Source organism: Elephas maximus, chromosome 3 (assembly GCF_024166365.1).
Source record: "Elephas maximus indicus isolate mEleMax1 chromosome 3, mEleMax1 primary haplotype, whole genome shotgun sequence".
In the NCBI taxonomy this organism is placed as follows: Eukaryota; Metazoa; Chordata; class Mammalia; order Proboscidea; family Elephantidae; genus Elephas; species Elephas maximus.
This window is the reverse complement of record NC_064821.1, coordinates 134,170,716-134,196,208: the sequence shown is the minus strand read 5'-3', so window position 1 is coordinate 134,196,208 and position 25,493 is coordinate 134,170,716. Positions and strand designations below refer to the sequence as shown.

At 39.6% G+C, this 25,493-nt stretch overlaps 1 protein-coding gene across 2 annotated transcripts in view; it reads left to right on the top strand.

Annotated features, from left to right (window-relative positions):
• The window catches only part of LPAR3 (lysophosphatidic acid receptor 3), a 94,849-nt gene extending 70,422 nt beyond the window's left edge, over positions 1-24,427 (top strand). Inside the window, exons 3-4 of one of the 2 annotated variants that reach the window (XR_007516685.1) lie at positions 18,653-19,081; positions 19,698-24,427. Coding sequence is in view for 1 of the 2 variants with exons in the window: in XM_049879648.1 (XP_049735605.1) it covers positions 18,653-18,981 (329 nt within the window). In the remaining variant the exon portion in view is untranslated. The other variant, XM_049879648.1, reaches the window with a different exon arrangement.
• The last annotated feature ends 1,066 nt before the right edge of the window (positions 24,428-25,493 follow it).

Below are 25,493 nucleotides of genomic sequence, written 5' to 3'. Positions count from 1 at the left end.
TTCAGTGTACAATAGAATATATGTTTCACTTTCTTTACTTCTGTACTTTTTGTGATTAGTGTACAAATGTGGGAAATGTCTTTAAAATTATTATTGCAATAACAGTAATTGATTTTATTGGTTCTACTTTGAAGGTCATAGCATGGCTTTACCATTTAATGATTCCACCATACTCTTGCTGTGTGTTTTTTTATCTAGTAAAATGAAATGTGGGTAAAATGAAGTGAAACTGCTATTGAAAGATCTGTTAGGGAGATGCAGTGATGACCTTCTGGTTTCTCAACTATGTAGGATCAATCTTGTGGCATTTCTTCCGGTAGGAATCTAGTGTATACAAACATATTTGTTTTCCAAATTGAGATAGAAATAGCTCCAATGGGGTTTTATTATTAAAAAAAAAAACTACATGCTCATGGCAAAAAAAAATTAATATAACACTGAAGTATATAAAGAAGGAGGGAAAAATCACTTGGATCATGCTGCCTAGAGATTATATTTACTAGGATTTTTGGATGTATGTTTTGGAATCTTTTCTAAGCACGTACATGTACACACACAAATGTATGTTTAATGTAGCCTTTTTAACTGAAATGGAGTCACATTGTGCATAGCATTTTCTAACCGGGTTTTTTTTTTTGTAAACTCAACAACATATTATGAACATCTTTTATATTATTATTGTTTTCAATAGCTGCATGGTGCATCACTGTTGGGATGAATCATCATTTATTTAACTGAATCTTCACTGGTTAACTCTAGCTTTTATAGGCCTGTGGGCTGTAGCTGCATTATAAAATGCCTAGATTTCTAAGGTTTTTCTTTTCGTCTTAAATTATAAAGTAGCTAAGTGCCTGCCAAAGGAGTCCTGGTGGCACAGTGGTTAAGTGCTTGGCTGCTAGCTGAAAAGTCAGTGATCAAACCCACCAGGAACTCTTTGGGAGAAAGATGTGGCAGCCTGCCTCCATAAAGATAATAGTCTTGGAGACCCCATGGGGTAGTTTTGCTCTGCTGTATAGGGTCACTGTGAGTTGGAATTGACTTGATGGCAACAGGCATGATGGGTTAAGCACCTGCAACCATTCAAAGAAAAACTCAAGGAGCATGAAGAATACCACGGTCACACGATAACTATGAACCCAAGAGACAGAAAGGGCCACATGAACCAGAGACTTACATCATCCTGAGACCAGAAGAACTAGATGGTGCCCAGCCACAACTGATGACTGCCCTGACAGGGAGCACAACAGAGAACCCCTGAGGAAGCAGGAGAACAGTGGGATGCAGACCCCAAATTCTCATAAAAAAACCAGACTTAATGGTCTGACTGAGACTGGAAGAATCCCGGCGGTCATGGTCCCCAAACCTTCTGTTGGCCCAGGACAGGAACCATTCCCGAAGACAACTCATCAGACAAGGAAGGAACTGGACAATGGGCTGGAGAGAGATGCTGATGAAGAGTGAGCTACTTGTATCAGGTGGACACTTGAGACTGTGATGGCATCTCCTGTCTGGAGGGTAAAAAAAAAATTTTTTTTAGAAACTGGCAAAACCGTCATGAAAAGAGAGACTGGAAGGAGGGAGCAGGCTGACTCAGGGGGAGAGTAAGTGGGAGTATGGAGTAAGGTGTATATAAGCTTATATGTGACAACCTGACTCGATTTGTAAACTTTCACTTAAAGCACAATAAAAAATATTTAAAAAAAAAAAAAGAAAAACTCAGATGGAAAGAAAAAGAATATTGAAAAATCACAGGGCTCACTGAGTATTCTCAACCTGAGATCTTAACTAATGTTCTCACTGGATTTTTTTTAATCTAAATTTCATCAAAAATGATAAACATTAACTTGGTAAAATTAGTGGATAGTCTTTGGACTGTCTGTAAAAAACGCCTCTATCAGTTTTTGGATCTAGTTATTGAGCACAGTTTGGTGATGTCCCTACCAGCAGGGTCATTGCATTGCACAACTCCAGGGGGCACCATTGTCATTCTGTTCTCAGCGAATGACATTTTGTGGTGTATTACAGTGCTCGCCTTGCAAGGCCTTGCTGTCATGTTGTGCGATATCTCTGTGGTATCTATATGCTGGCCTTCATATCATTCAAATAGCTTATAGAGTCCTGTGAGTACTTTTATGTTTGTTAAACACATGCTTAGTTTTGATCAGTGTGTAACTTTTGAATATAGTTCATTCATTCATCAAATATTCTCTGAGTATATGCAGTAAGGAGAGGTTGGGATTCTGAGGGCTTGTCCACTTCTTTGATGACCAAGACAAACCAGACCCAGACTCGTGCACCTCTGGTTGTTTTAGTTAGAAACCTCTTAGAGCCATTATCGAGCCTGGAAATATTTTGTTTAATGGTTCTACATTTAAACAGAAGGAGCTTGTAAACATAGCAGACTGGTCATAGATTGTGATTAGAATAGTAGAGCAAAGGACATTCTTTATGGAAAATAGCAGCAATCCAATGGTCCCCTTTTTATCACCCTTATCCATAATACAGAGTCTCTGGGTGCCACAAATGGCTAATGAGCTCGGCAGCTGACCAGAAGGTTGGAGGTTTGGGTCCATCCAGAGTCACCTCAGAAGAATGGCCCAGTGGTCTACTTCCAGAACACCAGCCACTGAAAGCCGTATGGAGCACAGTCCAACTCTGACACACAGGGGGTCGCCATAAATCAGAATTGACAGTGACAACAGGTTTTATCTATATGCATTGCCTTTGCCTTAGGTATTCTTAACATTTCTATCCTTTAAAAACCTCAATCTGTGGTAACCCTATACAGCACATTCATTCTGACTCTTTGGTAGAGACCATTAGACACTATGCCCTTTCAGCTTCTTGTGTCAACACTGGTTTCATTTACTGGGCTGCCTTCTCCCTAGACTATCTGCTTTGTCTTGTTATTCCTGGTGATTAGCACAGTGCCTAACACTTAATAAACATTCACTGTATGTTTGTGGGAAACCCTGGTGGCGTAGTGATTAAGAGCTACGACTGCTAACCAAAAGGCTGGTAGTTCACATTCCCCAGGCGCTCCGTGGAAACCCTATGGGGCAGTTCTACTCTGTCCTATAGGGTCGCCATGAGTTGAAATCAACTCCACGGTGACAGGTTTGGTTAGGTTTATGTACATGACACTTGGCTAAGCACTGAACATACCAATTTTCATAAATAAAAAGGATCTTCCCTGCAGATGTCAGTCTAAAGGGCAGCCAAATGCATACAGAAATAAAGTAGAATGTATTAAATTGTGTGCGTATGCACACATGTGCATGCATGCAACGGCAGCTGAAAGAGCCCTACCAGAGCTGCTTATCAATTCATAAGCACAGCAGAGGTAACCAATACTCCTTGCGAAGTCAAAACTAACATTTTCTAATGTTAACTAAAGTTAACTTTAGTTTTCTAGCGAAAACTAAAGGTGCTTTCTGTGTTGGGCATTCTCCACCCATTATCTCATTAAATTCCCACAAAATTCTGCTGTGTTGGTATCACAATGCTCATTCTATAACTAAGAAAACAGAGGCCCAGAGAGGTGAATAGATTTACCCTTGTTGATAAATCAGGATTTCAACTCAGGCCTGCTTGATTTCAAAGCCTATGCTCTTTCTGCTATAACAAGGATGGTACACGGGTTTCTTCTTAAGTGCAAATTCCAACTGATTGCTTGACGCTGCTTGGAGCGTTGTGCTGTGAAGGATTTTAAGGCCACATGTGGGCTCAGAAGCAAGAAGTGTCCTGGTTGATCCATGATGGTAGCCATGGGTGTAGGATGGAAAATGGCAGCCGTTATGTCAGGACTTTGCCATTCCTGAGCTAGGGCAAGATGTCACTCCTCCCGGCCCAACTCTCTGTAAGGCAGCGTGGTTTCAACCCACGCCCCCAGCTCCTACGACTTCCTGTCCCCTTCCTCTGAGCTCAGAATGGTATTTTTGTGCCATCTCCAGAATCTTATGTTTTATTCAGGTCAACTTCCTTGATCCGCTTCCCATGTCGTAGCCCTTTTCTAACTCTTCCAGCCTTGCTCCCCCTGCTCTGTGCTAATGGCAGTTTATATGACAAAATATTACATGCTTGCACCTAAATATGCTAGCAATTCTAGTTAAGGTACAGGAGAGGTCTTCTGAAAATAATGGTCTAATCCAAAGAAGTAACTCCAAACAGGAATTTCAAACCCTTGGGCAGGCTAGTTGGGATCTGTCAGTCTTTAAGATTATTACCACATAAATGGCTGCCACTCTGCCAGTACACACAGCTAACCTCATGCCTTTTCTTAGATGCTAGAGAGCTGTAAACTCTAAGAGAGGTACTGAGGTATTGTTGGTTCACACAATGTTTAAAGAAGAATCTGGAGGTGGAGATGGTGTCTTGTTACTTATACAGTTTATGATTTCCAGCTGTTGCCTTGAGTCAACTACTAGAATTAGGTCTAGGCTGTGGTTCCCAGCTGGTATGCCTCTGCTTTAAATTTTACTTCATAACCCCTTGGCACCAAGATTTTCACTTTTCCAAAACTGGCCACAAATTTAAAACAAGTGTCAAAAACCGGTTGTTAGAGTCGGAAGATCTAACGGCAGTAACAATAGTGTTAAGTGAATCATTTGTAGAATGTTTAACTGCTCATCATCTATTTGTAGGATCTCAGAGGATTGTTTTCTACAGTAAAAAAGAAGTCAGGTTTACTAAAGGTATATGTCTTCATTCCTTTTCACATATGTGACAATCTATATTCTGAATTGTTGGACTTCTAAAATGCTTGTGGGTAAATTAATATGAATTTGAATGCAAACCACATTTGAAAGTGTTATTTTTAAATTGTTGACAAATCCTTTAATATTGTAAGAACAGTTTGACTTGAATATTCTAGTTATGTGTGAGCTACACATTATAATGCCTCTAACTAAAAAAAAAAAAAATTTTTTTTTTTTTTTAACCAAGAATATATATTTTTTACTTTGGAATTTTACTTTAAAAATTCCTTTTCGAGGAAGAAGAAAGCTTCCTTAGGATGAGTTCCACAACCTGATTTTTATGCAGAGTTGTCATTTTCTATTTTAGTAAATCAGACAGCCCTGTGGCTTACTAGGTTAGTATTATTGCTTGTGCCCTGCTGCTTTTTCCTGGGCTTAAAAAAAAGAATAACAGACTGAATGTATTTAAGATATATCCTCCTGTTTGATGAAATTAGTAGTCTGTGTGCCAAAGTGAGACTGACTATTCTGTGTGAGTGATTTTTTTTTTTTACGATGTTTGTCACGTGCGTGTCAAGATTTTTTTTTTTAATTGCATGGGTGAATTTTTATTGTGGTAGAATTATATATAACAAAATATTTTTCCAGTTCAACAATTTTTACATGTATGTATTGTGCAGGAAACGTTGGTGGTATAGTGGTTAAGAGCTACAGCTGCTAACCAAAAGGTCAGCAGTTCAAATCCACCAGGCACTCCTTGGAAACTCTATGGGGCAGTTCTACTCTGTCCTATAGGGTCACTATGAGTTGGAATCGACTTGATGGCAACGGGTTTGTTTTTTGTTTTTTGTTTATGTATCGTGCAACCGTGACCGCTATCCTTTTCTGACTCACAGCACCACCACATATGTGAATTTTTAAGCAGATGAAAAAATGTAATCTGGCTACAGATATAAGGAGATGAAATAGAAAGGTAAAGCTTTCACGGAACTTGAGGTCCCAATCTTCTCTACATTCTATCTGTCAACAAAACCCTGAGAATGCTGAATTCTCTTCAATACGCTCCGATGAGTGTACTGTTCTCCCAGTTGGAGTGGTGTTCTTGTTCTTCCTTCTTCTTTCCTATAATGTGTAGACGAGGTGTTAACCAGGGTATTGTTTGAGACCGTTTGAAAACTTCCAAGCAAGGTGGGGGAGGGGGCCTATAGATGATCTAAAGATAATATTGACTAGAAACTTGGAAAGATATTTTATTTCACTTGGCACCAACATTTTTATTTGTAATTATGTATTCCAAAGTGTTAGATATTCCTTAATTTGATGTTTCTGATTACCTTGAATTATAGTCATTAGAGTATCATCTCAGTACTGTAATTGAATATCCTAGTATAGGATTCAGTGTACTTTAAAAAATTAACGTTGAATTCATGGATATTGATTTTTGAGTAAAACACTCAAACTAGTTTATTTGATTACTGGAGGAAAGCTCACTTATTTATAGTCTAATTGGACTGTTAGTGAATATCTTAAACAGGTACTAAAAGAACGTCATTAAAATAAGAAATAATTGCTTCTTATCAATATAACTGACCTGTCACTTGGCAATAGAAGGAAATTAGATTTGTTATCCAAATTTAGTCATAATGAAGATGTTTACTGTTAGTAGTTGGCATGTGGTAGGTAATTGCTCAGCAAATCTTTATTAATGGGAGGACATATGGCTTCTGTTATCACCTACTGCTGATGATTCCCAAGTCCACATTTCAATTCGGAGCTCTCTGCGTTCCTGACCCCCATTTCTGGCTGCCTTTTACACATTTCCAACTGGAGGAGCTACAGCTACGGCAAGCGCCCAATGCCTAGAACCAAACTGCAGTCTCCTCCTTGGAGACCTGTCCCTCCTCTGTGTCCTCCATTTGGTTATCAAAACCATGTGCTACCAGTCACCCTGGATTCTTTCCTCTTCCTCCCTTCCTAGATCCAATTACTGTATTTATCAAGCCTTACAGTCTCTTCCTCCTTACTACCTCTTTAACTCATCTACTTCCCACCATCCCCATGACCCCTGCTTTTTCAGATGCTTACAGTTTTCTACTGAATTTTAGCCATACTCTTCAAGTGAGTCTCTCTGCCTAGGCCGTTGGTTCTCACACTTTACTGTGCTCAAGCATTACCTCAGAAGCTGGTTAAAACTGGAAACAGATGTGCCTTCATCAGTTTCTCATTGGGTAGGTCTGAATGGGGCCCAGAAATCTGAATTTTAGGCAGGCACCCCGGGTGATTCTGATGCAGGTGGAAGGAGTCCTCTAGTTTCATATAACTCTACTCTGTCCTGAACACTTGGGCAAAGCTTTGCTCTAAAATGTAAGAGTTCCCCACTCCCCAGTGAAAAATCTTGAAAGATATTGTCATTCTGTAGCAGGAGTTTGCAAACCGCGTTCAGTGGAGTTCCCAACAGTTTCTTGGAGGTGTTTAGTGTGTGTATGGAGCCCTGGTGGCACACTGGTTAAAGAGATTGGCTGCTAACCAAAAAGTCAGCAGTTCGAACCCGCTAGCCACTCCTTGGAAACCCTATGAGGCAGTTCCGCTCTGTCCTATAGGGTCGCTATGAGTCAAGATCAAGGGCAATGGGTTTTTTTTTTTTTAGTGTGGGGGTAGGGGTGGTGGGGTGGAGTATGAGGATGGGAGTGAATCCTGGCGGGCAGGACCTAAAGGACCCGACTAAGGCTCTTGCTTTAGTCAGAGGAGCTCTGATTTTAAAGCTTAACAAGAAATTTCATTTAGAAAAAGTGTTCCTATACTTTGAAAATTGGTTAAAAAAACACTGATCTATAGCAGTGGATTGCAAAAAAAAAAAAAATTATTAAACTGGGACCCACAGTAAGAAATATGTGCATTCTACAACACGGCCCAGTACACACACATATTTTTGTGTGTTTAAAAGTAGCTGAAACCAGTTTCATGAAACATTACCGTTACTATACTTCATACACTCTGATGTTTTCTAGTCTATCTCATTTTTTAAAAACTGCTGGCCGCCACCTTCTAAATTGGTTTCACAACCTACTGATGAGTTATAACTGGGTCTGAAAAACCTCTGATCCAGCCTTTCTCGATGCAGTTCTTTTATGAGCCGTGGAACACAGAAGTATTTTCTTAATCCTCCCAAGGATGGTGCGTAACTCATACCATTCTAGGTGCTTGGGAGAAAAGTTAATTCATTACACACAATGGATGCTTTAGGGCACTTAGGCTTGATTTTCTCACAGAACCCTGGTTGAAAAAGACTTACAGTATCTGGTCTATACGATAAGCCCAAACTCCTGAGTACTGCGTACAGGGCCTTCCTGGCCTGGCCCGTGCCCACCTCTTTGACTTCATTTTACTTTAATCACCTACCTGGGTTGAAACCACCCTGAACTATTTGGAGTTGCCCAAACACATCACACTGTATCTCACCTCTGCACATTCAGTGCTCAGCTCAGTTGTGTGTCACCTCAACTAGATTTTCTTTGATAGTAGTCAGAGTTATCACATCCAGGTTCCATTCCTGTAAATCCCTGAAGGACAAGACTGTGCTCTGCTTACATCAGCAGGTGCTGTAGCTAATGCAGTGTGGGCCCCACATTGGTGCTTAGTGAACTTAAGTTCCCTTCAAATGGCTTGTCTCCTCTGCCCCTGAGTGTAGAACCTGTACCCAGTTCTAAGGATGCAAACAGGTATGAGGGCCAGCTTGCATGCTTAGGGAGCTTATCACAGGTGTAAGAGATAGGACAAGTGTATTAAAAGTAACTTCCAAAGGGGGAAAATGCAAAACAGAAATTCAAATCCTCATGGATTCCAAACTTTCTGGAGCCACGGGGCCTAGATGAACCCTTGAAACTATGGCCCTGAAATAATCTTTAAAACTTCAACCAAAAATACCCCTGGAAGTCTTCTTAAAGCCAAGTAATAGTTTAGCTTAACTAGTAAAAAAAAAAAAAAAAGATCTGTCTTGAGCATTATGCTCTTTTAAGAACTACCTATATGAGATCAAAGCAACAACAGCAACTTGAAAGATCAGATAGAAAGTTCAGGGAGCAATGAGTTTATGCTAATGGGGAAGGAACAACTCAGAAAATGAGGGTGAGGATGGTTGCATAACTCAAAGAATGTAATCAATGTCACAGAATTGTACAAGTAGAAGCGGTTGAATAGGTGTGTGTTTTGCTGTGTATATTCTCAACAACAAAGTAAAAAATTTTAAAGAAGTAACTTCCAGAAGGAGACACAGGAATTGGAGAAGGAAATGGACTGCAGGTCTAATTGCCTCCTGGAGCTACTACCTCCTTTGCCATGAGACCAGAAGAAATGAATGGTTCCTAGCTACCATTACTAAGCATTTTGATCAAGGACCTAATAGATGGAACTTGATCAAAAGGAGGAAAAACATGGAACAGAATTTCAAATTCTTATTGGAAACCAGACTTACTAGATACATTGAGACTGGAGGAAGCCCCGAATCTATTGCCTGGAAACAACTTTTAAGCCTTGAACCTAAACTATCCCATGAAGTCATCTTTAAACTAAATAAAATATCTTCTGAAATAACTTACCTCATTTAATAAAGAATGTTTGCCTTGAGCATCATGCTCTTTTAAAGAATTATCTATAAGAGTTCAAATGGACAACAGTAACTCTAAAACATAGATGAGAATTTTTAGGGACAGAAAGTCTAAGTTAAAGGTGGTAAAACAATACGGACAGAGATAGGGAGAATGGTGATGCAATGTGGAGTATATAACCATCGTCACTGAACTGTACATGTCAAAATTGAATGGGAGAAAAAGAAGTAACTTCCAGTGTAGCACAGTGCTTAAGAGCTTGCATAGGGGAATCAGACCTAGGTTCAAATAGTGGTTTTACTACTTGTTGACTTGAGGACCTAGAGCAAACTATTGAGCCAATCTATACATCAAATTCTTCGCATACGAGTTGGGGATAATGATAATAGCAGCAACCTCACAGGGCTGTGAATTTTAATGGGAAAGTGCGTGCAAAGCCCTGAACACACCACCTGGCCCATAAACTCGTTGCCATTGAGTCGATTCTGACTCATAATAACATGCGCAGTGCCAGGTGGATGTTGTAGGTGATAAGTACAATAGAAGTTGAGAGGAGGGAATGGTCTCTGTGGGTTGGAGAGATGAAAGAACTCCAGTGGAGGAGGCAGAATATGAGGTAAGCTTAGAAAAGAAGTAGGCCTTAGATTAGGAGGTGGGAAGGCATTCTTGGCAGGATCGAACCAGAGAGCAAGCAAAGGTCCAGAGGGGCACTGTGTATGCCTTGTCTGAGGACTAGTTGGGCTGCTAGTGTTTGTATATTTATGTGAAAGATGTACTCAAACCTTTTTCCAAATGCAAATTTGATCTCTAGAGATGCCTATTTTCTCATTTTAAATAATTCTGCCGCCACTCCCCCAACTTTTCCATGTCTTTTTGCTAAGTCTGTTTAGAATCTACGGCATTGCCAATGGGGTCAGCTTGATTAAAGCGTTTGGGGTCAGCATAGAGAAATGGTTTACAAAATTGACTGTGCAAGACTGGAGGAAACCCTGAAACTATGGTCCCCAGATGCTCTGTTAACCCAGAACTAACTAAAACCATTCCCGAAGCCCATTCTTCAGACAAAGATTAGCCAGGACTATAAAACAAAAATAATACGGGCGAGGAGTATGCTTCTTAGTTCAATTAGATACACAAGACCAAGTTGGGGGGTGGGGGGGCTTCTGTCCAGAGGCAGTATGAGAAGGCGGGAAGGAATAGGAACTGGTTGAATGGACACAGGGAACCTGGGGTGGAAAGGGAGAGTATGCTGTCACGTTGTGGGGAGTGAAACTAATGTCACAAAATGATATGTATATAAGTTTTTGTATGAGAAATTAGCTAGGAAGTTTCACCTAAAGCACACACACAAAAAAAACAAAAACTGTGCATCATCATTACCAAGGGGACTTTTTAGTCCTACAGATTTCTATCCCACTCCAAATATCCCAATGGCGGGGTCTGATGTGGGACCAGGGAATCTTCATTATTAAAAATCTCACCTGGTAATTTGGATGGCTAGCCAGGTTTGGGAACTGCTAGCTTAGAGAATTAATCTTCATCAGTTTTTATCCATACCAACTTATAACCATGTCTGGAAAACAAACAAGTCAAAACTGTTTGGATGGTGTGGGGAGTTGAAACCCTTTGTTGTTGCTAGCTGCTGTCGAGTCAGCCCTGACTTACAACAGAAAGAAACCATGCGTGATCCTGTGCCATCACCATGCCAGGTTGTAGATTGGACTGTTGTGATCCATAGGGTTTTCATTGGCTGATTTTCAGAAGTAGATCAGTAGGCCTTTCTTACTACTCCATCTTAGTCTAGAAGCTCCACTGAAAACTGTTCAACATCATAGCAGTATGCAAACCTCTACTGACAGATGGGCAGTGGCCGTGCATGAGGTGCACTGACTGGGAATTGAACCCAGGTCTCCCACATGGAAAACGAGAGTTCTACTGCTGAACCACCACTGCCCCTTGAAAGTTATAGTTTTATAGGATTTAATAATTTTCTACTTGGAAAAGACTTCAGAAGCCATTTAATCCTATCTCTCATTTAGGAAGAATTCCTTCCCTTTCTACATCTTAGGACCACCCAGGTAAGAGAGATGCCCTGGTCAGGGAAGGCTCTCTGCCCACTGAACAACTGATTCCACCCTTAAATAGCTTAGTTTACTTAAAAGATGTCTTATATCCATATTTTGCCTCTTCTTACTTTTCCATTTGTTTCAAGGTGACCTTCTGGAATAGCCCAGAATAATTCTTCCTCTTTCTATATGAGAGCCTTTCAGGTTTTTGGAGATAGCACCTTATGTCTTTCCTTAGCCTTTTCTTCTCCAGGAGAAAAATAACCTGATTTCTTCCAGTGGTTCCCAGCTCTGGATCCACCCCTATTTGTTAATACTTGATTTAAAAAAAAAAAAAGTGATTCAAGCTTGGCATGACCACTTCTTTGATAACCCTTTGATAATCCTAGTAGCCATCATAGCCTTTTCTAATGCTTAGAAAAAAACTCCTTCTAGAGTTTATTGAAAGAGCTCTGGTGGCACAGTGGTTAAGCACTCTGTCCTATAGGGTCACTGTCAGAATTGACTCGATGGCACACAACAACAGAATTTATTGAGGACTGATAGGGTAGGATTGATAGGGGACTGACTGATACATATTTCTCAGGATCCATTACTTTCAGAATTAGGACAGTTGCCTATTTGTGTGTTTCTAACATTTCCCACATTTTCCAAGAATTCTCCAAGACTACGAATTCCTAGGGCCAAAACCATTCCTGATATTTTCTTCTCCATTTATTTGTTTATTTATTTATTTGCCTTATATCAAGTTGCTGACATGTAGTAAAAACGCCAGATGTTCTATAAATTGCATCCATTTTGAGATGTGTTTGGGGAGAACTTGGTGGGTGGAGGAGTCACGGAACAGCCGTGTTTCCCAGGGTTCATTGCTGGGAAGTGTGATCATCACCTGGAGCTGGTATCTCTGAAGCACCTGTTCTCTAGTGTAGCTGCTCAGTGTGTTTGAGTTCCTCTCTCAAAAAAGACTTGCCTTTCATTTTTTTGTTGGAAAAGTATAAAGTTCAGCAGAATTTTAGTTTTCTTAGCCCATGGCAAGCCTATATTTTGTCTGCATATCTGTCTCCCACCCTCTCCTGTTTCTCTCCCTTTTATCAATCTTCTTCTCTGACCAGAAAATCTGTCTGTTAGCAAATCAAAGAATGACTTGTGGTCCACGCAGCTTTGTAGTCAGATATGACAGACTATGAACAGGACTTTAAAGGCCAGAAGTATACTCCCTCTCCCCAATTACTCACTTTAGTAATAAGATCCTTCCTGGTCCACTGCTTAGCAGCCTGGCATATGGACCAGGAGCACAGGCTGTGGTGTCAGGGTGCCTGGTTCTGATCCTGGCTCTGCCACTTACTAGCGGTGTGGCTGTGGCAATGTTCACTAACTTCTCTGTGCCTCAATTACTTCAGGTTTAAAATGAGGTAGTATTAGTACCTATTTCCAAGGGTTGCTATAAGAATTAAATGGTTAATGCATATAAAACACTTGGAAAATTACCTGGCATATAGTAATTGCTTACTAAAATGTTGTCTAGTGTTGGTTGAATGAATTATTTTATGTTATTCAATGCAAAAGAAAAATATTTTTGAATTACTACATTATAACAAACTGAACATCAATTTGAAGATTTATTTAGAATGTTTAGGTCCCTTGACTAATCCAAACTAGAGTTTCATGCTAGGAAAGAAAAGTTTTTATAATTAAAGAAAAATTGCATTAAAAAAAAAAAGGAAGAGAGTTTCTAGGGGAACATATTGGCAATTAACTTTTGTCATTTTTTATATGTGTATGAAATATATAATTCAAACAAAATTATGTAAGATGTAAGTAGAGTTTAAAGAAAAACCTTAAAAAGATAAAATTAATACCTATGTGCTTGGCACCCAGTTTAAGGAATAGAAGATTACAAATATTTTTAAAATCTGCTACCCCAGTGGCCTGCTCTGTCCCATGGAAATAACCATTACCACAAATTTGTATTAATTACTTTCTTGCTTCTCCATATGATTTTACCACATAAGGATGTAACTTTAAACATCAAATTGCCTGATTTGCCAATTTTTCCCCTATACCACAAGTTACATTGATTTTGATTACTGATATATTTGGATTCATTTCCAGCAATTTATTTTGTTCTTCATTTGTCTTACTTTTTCCTCCCCTTTTCTTACCTTCTTTTGTATTGAGATCTTTTTTTTTTTTTTTCCCTTTAGTTCCATCGCTCTGTTTCCACTGAGCTGGAAGTTGTGTACTCTAATAAAATTTGGCATGTGTATTTAACAAAGTACAAAGTTAATCAATATTTTTCCCTCCATCTCATCAACACAGGGACCTTGGAAGACCCCCACTTTGAATTTCTTTGGAATTACACAATTTCACACAGAAAGGATTCTTCATATCAAAGTCAGTAGCTACAGCATTTGAAATCTGGCTTATTTAGTTCTTCTCTCTTGACAGTATAGTTGCCCTCTCTTGGGAATAGCACAGAGAGCAAGAGTGTTACTGTTATGACAAATGCAATTCACTGGAGCTGGATGGAGCCTTAGAGATTATCTATAGTAATGTTTTTAAACTTTGAGATCAAGCCTAATGATAAGAAATACATTTCACCTCATAACCAATGCACACATAAGTATATTGTATACAACTGAGACAAAATTTTCATAAAGTGATACTTAGCCTGTGTAATGCACTCTGGGTTACTGTATTCTATTCTGTTGTGGCTAGGTGCCATCGAGTCTGTTCGGTCTCACAGTAACCATATGTACAACAGAACAAAGCACTGCCCAGTCCTGCGCCACCCTCACAATCGTTGCTTGTTTCAGCCTGTTGTAGCAGCCACTGTGTCAATCCATCTCATTGAGGGTCTTCCTCTTTTTTGCTGACCCTCTACTTTACCAAGAGCAATGTCCTTCTCCAGAGACTGGCCCCTCCTGATAACATGTCCAAAGTAAGTGAGACGAAATCTCGCTGTCCTCGCTTCCAAGAGCATTCTGGCTGTACTTCTTCCAAGACAGATTTGTTTGTTCTTTTGGTAGTCCATGGTATATTCAGTATTCTTCGCCAATGCCATAATTCAAATTCCAAAGCATCAATTCTTCTTCAGTCTTCCTTATTCATTGTCAGGCTTTCACATGCATATGAGGCAATTGAAAATACCATGGCTTGGGTCAGGTACACCCTAGTCCTCAAAGTGACCTCTTTGCTTTTTAACACTTTAAACAGATCTTTTGCAGCAGATTTGCCCAATGCAATACATCGTTTGATTTCTTGACTGCTGCTTCTGTGGGTGTTGATTGTGGATCCAAGTAAAATGAAATCCTTGACAACTTCAATCTTTTCTCCATTTATCATGATGTTGCTTATTGGTCCAGTTCTGAGGGTTTTTGTTTTCTTTATGTTAAGGTGTAATCCACACTGAAGGCTGTGGTCTTTGATCTTCATCAGTAAGTGCTTCAAATCCTCTTCACTTTTAGCAAGCAGGTTGTATCATCTGCATATCACAGGTTGTTAATGAGTCTTCCTCCAATCCTGATGCCATGTTCTTCTTCATAGAGTCGGGCTTCTCAGGCTATTTGCTAAGCACAGATTGAATAAGTATGCTGAAAGGATACAACCCTGTTGCATGGCTTTCCTGATTTTAAACTATGCAGTATCCCCTTGTTTTGTTCGAACAGCTGCCTCTTGGTCTATGTACAGGTTCCTTATGAGCACAATTAAGTGTCTGGAATCCCCATTCTTCACAATGTTATCCATAATTTGTTACGATCCACACAGCTGAATGCCTTTGCATAGTCAATAAAACACACTTAAATATCTTTCTGGTATTCTCTGCTTTCTGCCAAGATCCATCTGACATCAGCAATGATATCCCTTGTTCCACATCCTCTTCTGAATTTGATTTGAATTTCTGGCAGTTCCTTGTCAATGTGCTGCTGTAACCATTTTTTAATTATCTTCAGCATAATTTTATTTTCATGTGATATTAATGATATTATTCAATAATATCTGTATTCCATTGGATCACCTTTCTTTGGAATAGGCACAAATATGGATCCTTCCGGTCAATTGGCCAGGTAGCTGTCTTCCAAAAGTCTTTTTTATAAACGAGTGAGCCCTTCTAGCATTGCATCTGTTTGTTGAAATATCACAACTGGTATCGTGTCGATTCCTGGAGCCTTGTTTTTCACCAATGTCTTCAGTGCAGCTTGGACTTCTTCCTTCATACCATCAGTTCTTGATTATATGCTACCTCCTTAAATGATTGAAATTTGACCAATTTTTGTTGGTGTAGTGTCTTTGTATTTCTTCAATCTTCTTTCATTGTTTCCTCTGTCTTTCAATTTTTTGCCCATAGAATCCTTCTATATTGCAACTCAAGGCTTGAATTTTTTGTTCAGTTCTTTCAGCTTGAGAAATGCCGAGAATGTTCTTCCCTTTTGGTTTTCTAACTACAGATCTTTGCACATTCTATTGTAATACTTTGCCTTCTTGAGATACCCTTTGAAGTCTTCTGTTCAGCTCTTTTACTTCATCATTTCTCCCTTTCACTTTAGTTACTTTACATTCAAGAGCAAGTTTCAGAGTCTCCTCTCACATCCATTTTGGTTTCATTTTTCCCTTTTCTGTTTTTTTAATGACCTTTTACTTTCTTCGTTATGATGTTTTTGATGTCACCCTATAATGTACCTGGTCTTTGGTCATTAGTGTTCATTGCATCAAATGTATTCCCGAGATGGTCTCTAAATTCAGGTGGTATATACTCAAGGCTGTACTTTGGTTCTCGTGGACTTGTTTTAATTTTCTTCAGCTTCACTATTCTATTTAATTAAGAGAAATTCCACTCTGAACTCTTTAAATTGATTGCACACACACACTAAAGGGCTCTTATCCACAGTTTGAAAAATCCAGACTTAGCCTAATATCACTTTACAACTTTGGAAACTGAAGCCCAGAGCAATGACGTGGCTTTCCCAGAATTGAACAGTAAGAGAAGAGTTAGGCCCCAGATCTCTGAGTCCAGTTCTTCATCCACATGTGTCAGCAGACCAAACACATTATAGGATGGAGGAAAGAAATAGCCACTGATGAGCTGTAATTATGAAAAGGAGACTTAAGCCCTCCTGATATCTCCTAGACATCTAACTTTCCTGAAAATAAAGGACCTTACAGTGAGATTGCTTGGTGAACCCAATACAGGGTTGAGCACCACTTTCTGTTACCTCTGACCCTTACAACCATCCTGCAAGGTAGGGATTATTATCCTTATTTTATAGATGAAGGAACAGAGGCTCAAAGAAGTGATTTCCTTACTGCCATGTTGCTTGTAAGATGAATTGCTGGGCGTACCTCTTCCATCTCAAAGTTCACGGGGTTTCACTACCCCATAGTGCTTCTTTTTATAATTCTTGATTTGTCTTGCTTATTATTACATGTCTCAGAAGGGAGATAAAACAACAAGAGGAATACTATCCAGAAATAACTTTAACTAATAAGAACAAGTAGTTGGTGATAGAGGTTATAGATTTACTTATTTCTTCTGTCACCCTGTTATCATTTTAGCTCCCTAAGTGCATTGTCTCTGCCTTGTTCACTGTCTAGTACAGTTCCTGACACAATAGATACTCAGTAGATGCCAAGTCCAAGCCTGTTGCCATCGAGTTGACTCTGACTCATAGCAACCCTATAGGACAGAGTAGAACTGCCCCACAGGGTTTCCAAGGAGTGCCTGGTAGATTCGAACTACCAACCTTTTGGTTAGCATCCGAACTCTTAACCACTACGCCACCAGGGTTTCCATTCAGTAGATATGCAAGTGTATTTAGAAATGATAAGGACTTGGGGAGAAAGTGACCATGCCATGGTATAGAGTTAGGTCACATAATAACCAAGAGCATGACCTCAGGAGAGAGACAGCCTGGCGTTGAAATTAGATATCCCTTATCAACTATGTGGAAACCCTGGTAGGGTAGTGGTTAAGAGCTACGGCTGCTAACCAAAAAGTCAGCAGTTTGGATCCACCGGCTGCTTCTTGGAAACTCTATGGCACAGTTCTACTATGTCCTATAGGGTCGCTATGAGTCAGAATCAACTCGACAGCAGCAGGTTTGGTTTTTGGTTACCTCCTACTGTGGCTCTATCAGTTAATGAAGCAAGAAATTTGCTCCAGGGCCTGATTCATAGTACGCACTGTATAAATGAGAGCTGCTACTGACACTTGAGGTTATAATAACTAAATAGGGGAATATCGAACCTATTTCTCATATTTTAGGAAAAATGTATCAAAGTTTAGAGGTAAGCTAGGTACGTTCAGATGGGTAGAGAATCAGAAAGAAACTATTGTTCATGTGTGATTGGAGAGTCTGAAAAGCACATTTCTAACCATATCATCATGAAAGAGATTTATTTCTTTTATATATGTATATAAATCTAGAACAGATTATTAAACAGATGACCTGTGAATATGCCAAGAAGCATCAACATGGGTTTATGAAGAGTGAATTTTTGAGCAGGTGACATAGTTGAAAGACTAGGAGAATGCCATAGGCACAACGTTTCCTGTTTTTCAGGGAAGCATTTAGAAAACCTGATTTAGAGTACAGCAGAATGTAGGGTTAAGTATGTGAGGCCAGGAGTTTGAGAACCCTCCTATATATCCCTGTGGAATTGGGCCTAGGTTTGCTCATACGTAAAATGTGAATAATGACTCTAACAGCCTCCTAATTCAGAGGATTAAATAAATAAACGATATGTAGTACTTAGTTATTTAAAAAAAAAAGTTGCTCTCAAGTTGACTCTGACTCATGGTGACCCCTTGTGTGTCAGAGTAGAACTGTGCTCCATAGGGTTTTCAATGGCTAATTTTTTTTAGCAGTAAATTGCCAGGCCTTGCTTCCAAGGCACCTCTGGGTGACTCCAACCTTCAACGTTTTGGTTAGCAGCTGAGCATGTTAACCATTTGTACCACCCAGAGACTCCTAATGCTTAGTAAAAAAAAAAAAAAAAATTTGAGTAAGCAGGAGGTAAATATAAGTAAGTTCTTAGTTACAAGGATGCCTGGGCAAACACATAAGAAAGTGAAATAGAATGTGGTTTATAATCAAGGAGATTCCCAGCTGTTTACCCCTAACACGCCCAGGTCCCAAGCACTCAGATGAAGTTTGCTTTGCAGTTGTCAAAACAAGTCCTCACTGTCCCTTGTTGCCACTGATTGAAACACGGGATGGGGATGGGATGGGCCCTAAAAAAGCCGCCTAGGTCTCAGCTCCAGTTGCTTCCTTTTCTCTCCCTACAGGGGCATTCGTCGTGTGCTGGACGCCGGGCCTGGTGGTCCTGCTGCTCGATGGCCTGAACTGCACGCAGTGCGGCGTGCAACACGTTAAGAGGTGGTTCCTGCTGCTGGCGCTGCTCAACTCCGTCATGAACCCCGTCATCTACTCGTACAAGGACGAGGACATGTACAGCACCATGAAGAAGATGATCTGCTGTTTCTCTCAGGAGAAGAGCCCTGCGAGGCGTCTTTCCCATATTCCATCTGGGGTCCTCAGCAGGAGCGACACGGGCAGCCAGAATATGGAAGATAGTATTAGCCAAGGCACCATCTGCAATAAGGACAGCTCCTAAGCCGTGGACACCCCTCTGCCCACCGAGGCCTCCTCTGGGGAAGGAGCTGTTAAGAATGGTTACCTGTCTCTAACAAACCCCATATACAGTGTTGTTTGAGGTCTGAATCATTACTAGATTTAAAATATATATATATGTATATACAGTTTAAAAGCATAGGCTGTAAAGAGGACACAGTGCATTTAGAGAAAATGTAGAGAAAGGGGGCGACAGCAGAGTGGATTCCTGCCTGTTGGCCTATAAACCACTCAGGGCATCCACTGGCCCCGCAGTGTATTCTGAGCCCTGCTGTGCTCTTGTGGCCATTCTCTTGTGTCTCAAAAGGATGCTGTTAAAGGGCTTAGGCCAAAATAAATAATACTGTTCCTTGAGCCACTTTATGTAGCTGCTTGTAAAGCTTATGTAGTTCTTTCTGCATGCATTTAAAAATTTTAAAAATGCTTCGGCAATATTTTTTCATCAACGAAACTATGGCCAGTAGCTAGATATTCAATAGGAATGAAGAATAACAGAGGAATAAAGGCTGTAGATTAAACCTGATTCTTAAGTGAAAGGACATTCTGAGTAGCAAAGACTTACTTAAAAATAATAATAAAAAAGTTAAATGTCAGAAATCTTTTTTGAACAAAAAAAGGCCTTGATGTGATCCTCTGAGTGTGTTTGTATATATGCACATGTATGTTTATACAATTGGATTTTTTTTTTTTTTTTTTAAGACACCAAGGAGAAAAAAGAAAACCCAAACCAGTTGCTGTTGAGCCGATTCCACCTCATGGTGACTGCATGTGTGTCAGCAGAACTGTGCTCCATCGGGTTTTCCGTGGCTGACTTTTTGGAAGTAGGTCACTAGGCCTTTCTTCAAGCACATCTAGGTGGATTCAAACCTCCATCCTTTTGGCTAGCAGCTGAGGACGTTAATCATTTGCACCACCCAAGGACTCCTCCAAGGGAAGTAATGGTGAAATAAAGTCACTGGCCACCTAGACTTTCCAGTTCTAGACTGTAGATGTAGAAATGACCTGTTGTGCTTTAAAAGAAAAGAGAAAGAGTTGATTCATTTGAAAACAGACACTTTTATACATCGGAGTAAAAAGTACATCAATGAGTGGGCTGAATCCCTTCCATATAGAACCACACATGTGCCCGGCCCCAGTCTTTATTTTCAGTTACCTCTCAACTACTAGAGACTTGTCGGATTTAGTAGATGGAATAATTTTTCACATTTCATATTTTACCCAAGGCTATCAAATACGCTTAAAGCATTTGTTTTACTCATGGACTGAATTTTGGTGTGGGTTGTATTTTGAATTTTTCTCTTCAAGGACCTAAATAGGTAACATGAAAAGTAAGTCAGTAAGATAAAAACTAATAATAACAATGTTTCATATTTAGGCCACTGATGAAGAATTTTCTAGGTAAAGCATTTAAAGTATATTCTAATTTTAAAATAATAACTTCAAGGCACGTATTGAAGTATTTATGTAGTTTCCTGCTGTCCATGAGGTTTTCAGCAAGCTACAGGGAAAAAAAAGACCAAAGTGGATGTCAGAAGAGACTCTGAAACATGCTCTTGAACATAGAGTAGCTCAAGTGAACTGAAGAAATGATAAAAGAGCCGAATGGAAGACTTCAAAGGGTAACTCGAGAAGACAAAGTAATGTATTGTAATGAAATGTGCAAAGACCTGGAGTTAAAAAACCGAAAGGGAGGAATATGCTCAGCATTGCTCAAGCTGAAAGAACTGAAGGAAAAAATCAATCCTGAAGTTGCCCTATTGAAGGATTCTACGGGGAAGATATTGAATGATGCAGGAAGCATCAAAAGAAGATGGAATTGAATTACACAAAGTCACTGTACCAAAAAGAATTGGTCAACATTCAGCCATTTCAGGAGGCAGCATATGATCAAGAACTGATGGTAGTGAAGGAAGAGGTTCAGGCTGCTCTGAAGGCACTGGCGAAAAACAAGGCTCCAGGAATTGATGGAAGACCAGTTGAGATGTTTCAACAAACAAATGCACCACTGGAAGCACTCCCTCATCTATGCCAAGACTTTTAGAAAACAGCTACCTGGCTAACCAACTGGAAGAGATTCATATACCTGCCTATCCCAAAGAAAGGTGATCTAGCAGAATGCAGAAATTATCGTACAATATCTTTAATATCACAATTAAGTAAAATTTTGCCAAAGATAATTCAAAAACAGTTCCAGCAGTACATGGACAAGGAACTGTCAGAAATTCAAGCTGGATTTAGAAGAGGACATGCAATGAGGGACATCATTGCTGAAGCCAGATGGATCTTGGCTGAAAGCAGAGAATACCAGAAAGATGTTTACCTGTGTCTTATTGACCATACAAAGGCATTCACCTGTGTGAATCATAAAAAATTATGGGTAATTTTGCAAAGAATGAGAATTCCAGAACACTTAATTGTGCTCATACATAACAAAGATGAAGAGGCAGTTGTTCAGACAACACAAGGGGATGCTGCATGGTTTAAAATCAGGAAAGCCGTGTGTCAGGGTTGTATCCTTTCACCATACTTATTCAATCTGTATGCTGAGCAAATAATCAGAGAGACTGGACTATATGAAGAAGAATATGGCATCAGGATTGGAAGAGGACTCATTAACAACCTGCGTTATGCAGATGACACAGCCTGCTTGCTGAAAGTGAAGAGAATTTGAAGCACTTACTGACGAAGATCAAAGACCACAGCCTTCCATATGGATTTTACTTCAACGTAAAGAAAGCAAAAATCCTTGCAACTGGACCAATAAGCAACATCATAATAATGGAGAAAATATTGAAGTTGTCAAGTATTTTATTTGAACCCACAGTCGACACCTAGGGAAGCAGCAGTCAAGAAATCAACCAATGTTATTGCTTTGGGTAAATCTGCTGCAAAAGACCTCTTTGAAGTGTTAAAAAGCAACGATGTCACTTTGAGGACTAAGGTGCACCTGACCCAAGCCGTGGTATTTTCAGTTGCCTTTATATGCATGCGAAAGCCTGGCAATGAATAAGGAAGACTGAATAATTGATGCATTTGAATTATGGTGTTGGTCAAGAATACAGAATATGCAGTGGACTGCCAGAAGAATGAACATATCTATCTTGGAAGAAGTACAGCCAGAATGCCCCTTAGAAGCAAGGATGGCGAGAGTTCATCTCACTTACTTTAGAAAGGTTATCAGGATGGACCAGTCCCTGATGAAGGACATCATGCTTGGTAAAGTACTGGGTCAGTGAAAAAGAGGAAGACCCTCAAACAGCTGGAATGACACACTGGCTGCAACAATGGGCTGAAACATAGCAACAACTGTGAGGTTGGCACAGGACTGGGCAGTGTAACGTTTTGTTTTACATAGGGTAGCTTTGAGTCAGAAACAACTAGATGGCACCTAATAACAACATGTAGTTGCAAAAGAAGTTTACTTTTTTTTTGAGGGGGGGGTTGCTGTTGTGATGTAACCTTATGTGCAGGAACTACTTGTAATAATAAAGAATTTGAGAAGTCATGCTTTTAGATTTAATATCTTAAAATAGGGAGTATTATGATTTCAAGATGTGTATTTCACAAACTGTGTAGTAAGTGGGTCTTTGTGAAGTTTATCTCAAAGACAGTTATAAAATAAGCATCTGTTCTCTCTTGTTGACGTGCATTATTGCTTTGTGTGTTTTCTTAGTGAAAATATAGTTTTGGGTAACTGTAGCAGGTTCTATTGTAGAAGAAAAATGAAACATGCCATGGAGTACATACTTGGAATGTTTTATGTGAGCAGTTTGAATCTACAGCTGGCCAAAGGGTGGAGAATTGAAATTGAATTCCAGTCCCTGAATAGCTACTAAGGGATCTTTAAAGGTTTTATTTTGAGGGAAGCACCATTTTTAGTACCCTGCAGCAGAGTGTCATATTCAGACTGGTGTCTGGAGGGGATCCAAAGTACGGAATCAAGTGGAAATACATAGCATTTGTTTTTACAGACACACATATCTTAGCCATGGTGCAAGAGCACAGAAGACATGTGTATTTGCAAATGCCAAGTGGCAGAGGCCACTTGGCTCACTGTGAATACTCAGCCAACCCACCTCTTGGTTGGACAAAAATGAAGGAAGAATGTTCTTCTTCAAACCTGAGAATCCCAAACTTATCTGCAGGTCATGAAGATGGTAATGATACTCAAAATTTGATCTAGACATTTTCGAGCCAGCCCATGACCCAAAGCATGGGCTACTCCCTAGTGAAACAGGATTTAATTTTTTCTTCAATTTGCTGTACTGTCCAAAGAGTTCCAATAAATCTGTATTGGTGAGAGAATTTCATCCTTCATGAAGACTGCCAACTTGGAAAGAAAGAAAATATTGAAAGTAAATTGTTGGAATTTCTTGGTGAATTAAAAAAAAAAAGTAGGTGATAGCCTTGGGACCAGATTGCTACCTTTAAAAGCTGTAGGTACTGAAATGAATACAGTAACATTCTGCCTCTATTTGTATAATTCCAAATAAAAACAAAACTAAATCATAGAATAAATATAAGCATCCAACAAAGGTCTTACTTTCCCTATGATCATTATTACTTTGATGCTTTTTATATATACTAAATGTCAAGTTTTAAAATGTTCCTGCCCTGCTTTGTGGGTACCCTAAGCCCATGCTCAGTTCAGGGCTGGATGACCCAGGACTGGCCAGAGTCAATAGCAACAGCATCAGGGCACAGAAGGTGTGGCTGGGCTCATCTGATGCTGCACCACACCCCAAATGTCATGCCCTGTGTTTGCAATCTCGTTCCTGTCATGAGTCTTTTGTGCTTATTCATTCATTTGTCCTCTAAATTACTTGGCCCTGGGTGGCACAAACAGTTAAGCACTTGACTACTAACTGAGGTACCCCAGAAGAAAGATCTGGCAATCTGCTTCCAAAAGGTCACAGCCCTGAAAACCCTATGGAGCAGTTCTACTCTGCCCACATGACATTGTCATGAGTCAGAATCGACTTGGTGGCAACTGGTTTGATTTGATTTTTTTTTATAATTGGTTGAAGGCATCATGGAGGTAAGCCCTGGAAAGATACCTGTGGACATTACTTAGCCACAAACTCAAAGCCTTTTAGAGCCTGGAGTAAAAATAATCAAAGCATTGTTCTACATGATGATACAGCTCACCGTATACTAAAAGAATTACAAACACACAAAACCTGATCTGACTTCTGGGAGGTTTGCCAGAGAATTATATCTACTTCATGGAGTACTAAATGTGATATTAAACTGGGAAACCCTGAGGGCCTGCTCTTCCAATTTTATACATTGTCTTTCAGGCATAAGAATTCGAGTTAGACCCATTTAAGGAAGTAATTTTTAAAGTAACAGAAGCTGCATTTTGTGTGAGGGATGCATTCCTGAACATATCACATAATTTAAAATACTCATAACTTAAGACTTGCTTTCACAGAGGAATAAATGTTAGATGGAAGACACTGGTACTGTGCGTGCGTGTGTGTGTGTGTGTGTGTTTGGCTTTAATGCTATATTTCATTTTTACAGCATTCTCTCCAGTGCTTTTTAGAATGTGCTCTCTTCTAAATTAACAGATGGTAAACTATGAATGGCAGTTGTTTGGGGTTCAGAGTGGTTTTATCATCTGTAACTTCTGAAGTTCATAGCACAAACAATAGCACAATGGTCACTGAAATCACTTGAGGAAACTCCCATCAGGAAGAGTGTGGGTCACACCATACTACTTAATGCAACGCCTCTGCATGCCAATGCATGAACATGGTTTACAAATCACCGGGCCAGCCAGCTTGGAGATTCGCAGCTCTTGCCAACTTTTGAGAGTTGCAGTTTTAAGCAGCAAGACTATATAATATTTTTCTAGATCAGCAATTTCAAGTGTGCATAATTCGAATTCCCATAAAATGCATCTGTTCTATTTTGGTGTTTGAGATTAAAGCCTGCACATTCTGCGTTAATAGTAAGATATATTGATAAAAAAAAAAAGAGGACTGCCTGCCACAAGCCCATATAACATCATTACGCATACTAGAAAATGACACCCTTCCTTACAACACTTGCATATGCCAAAAATTATCTAGTACCTTAATTTTGTTAGAACTTTATGGCCAGAAAATAGACGTGTACAGTGCACCACCCATACAAGTATACACATCAACCAACCATGTGAAAGAAAGCACTAGATTGGAATTCAGAATGTCTTGGCTCCGATTCCTTTTCTGATCTAAACTGCCTATGAAGCTCTAGATATGATTGCTGATATCCTAAATGCAGAGCTTAAATTCAGTGGACTTTAAGGGCCTTTCTACCTCCAAAATTCTGTGATCCTACACGTTGTGAATCCTGGAAAAAACGCTGTCTTGGCATTCTTTGGGTTTTACTCCTTGCATAGTGATTTCAAAGAAAAGTAGCTTTTAAAAAATTTTTCATTTATTACAGTTATTCTGGAGCTTTAGTTTGCATAAGAATCACATAGGAAACTTTTTTGAAGTGAAATGA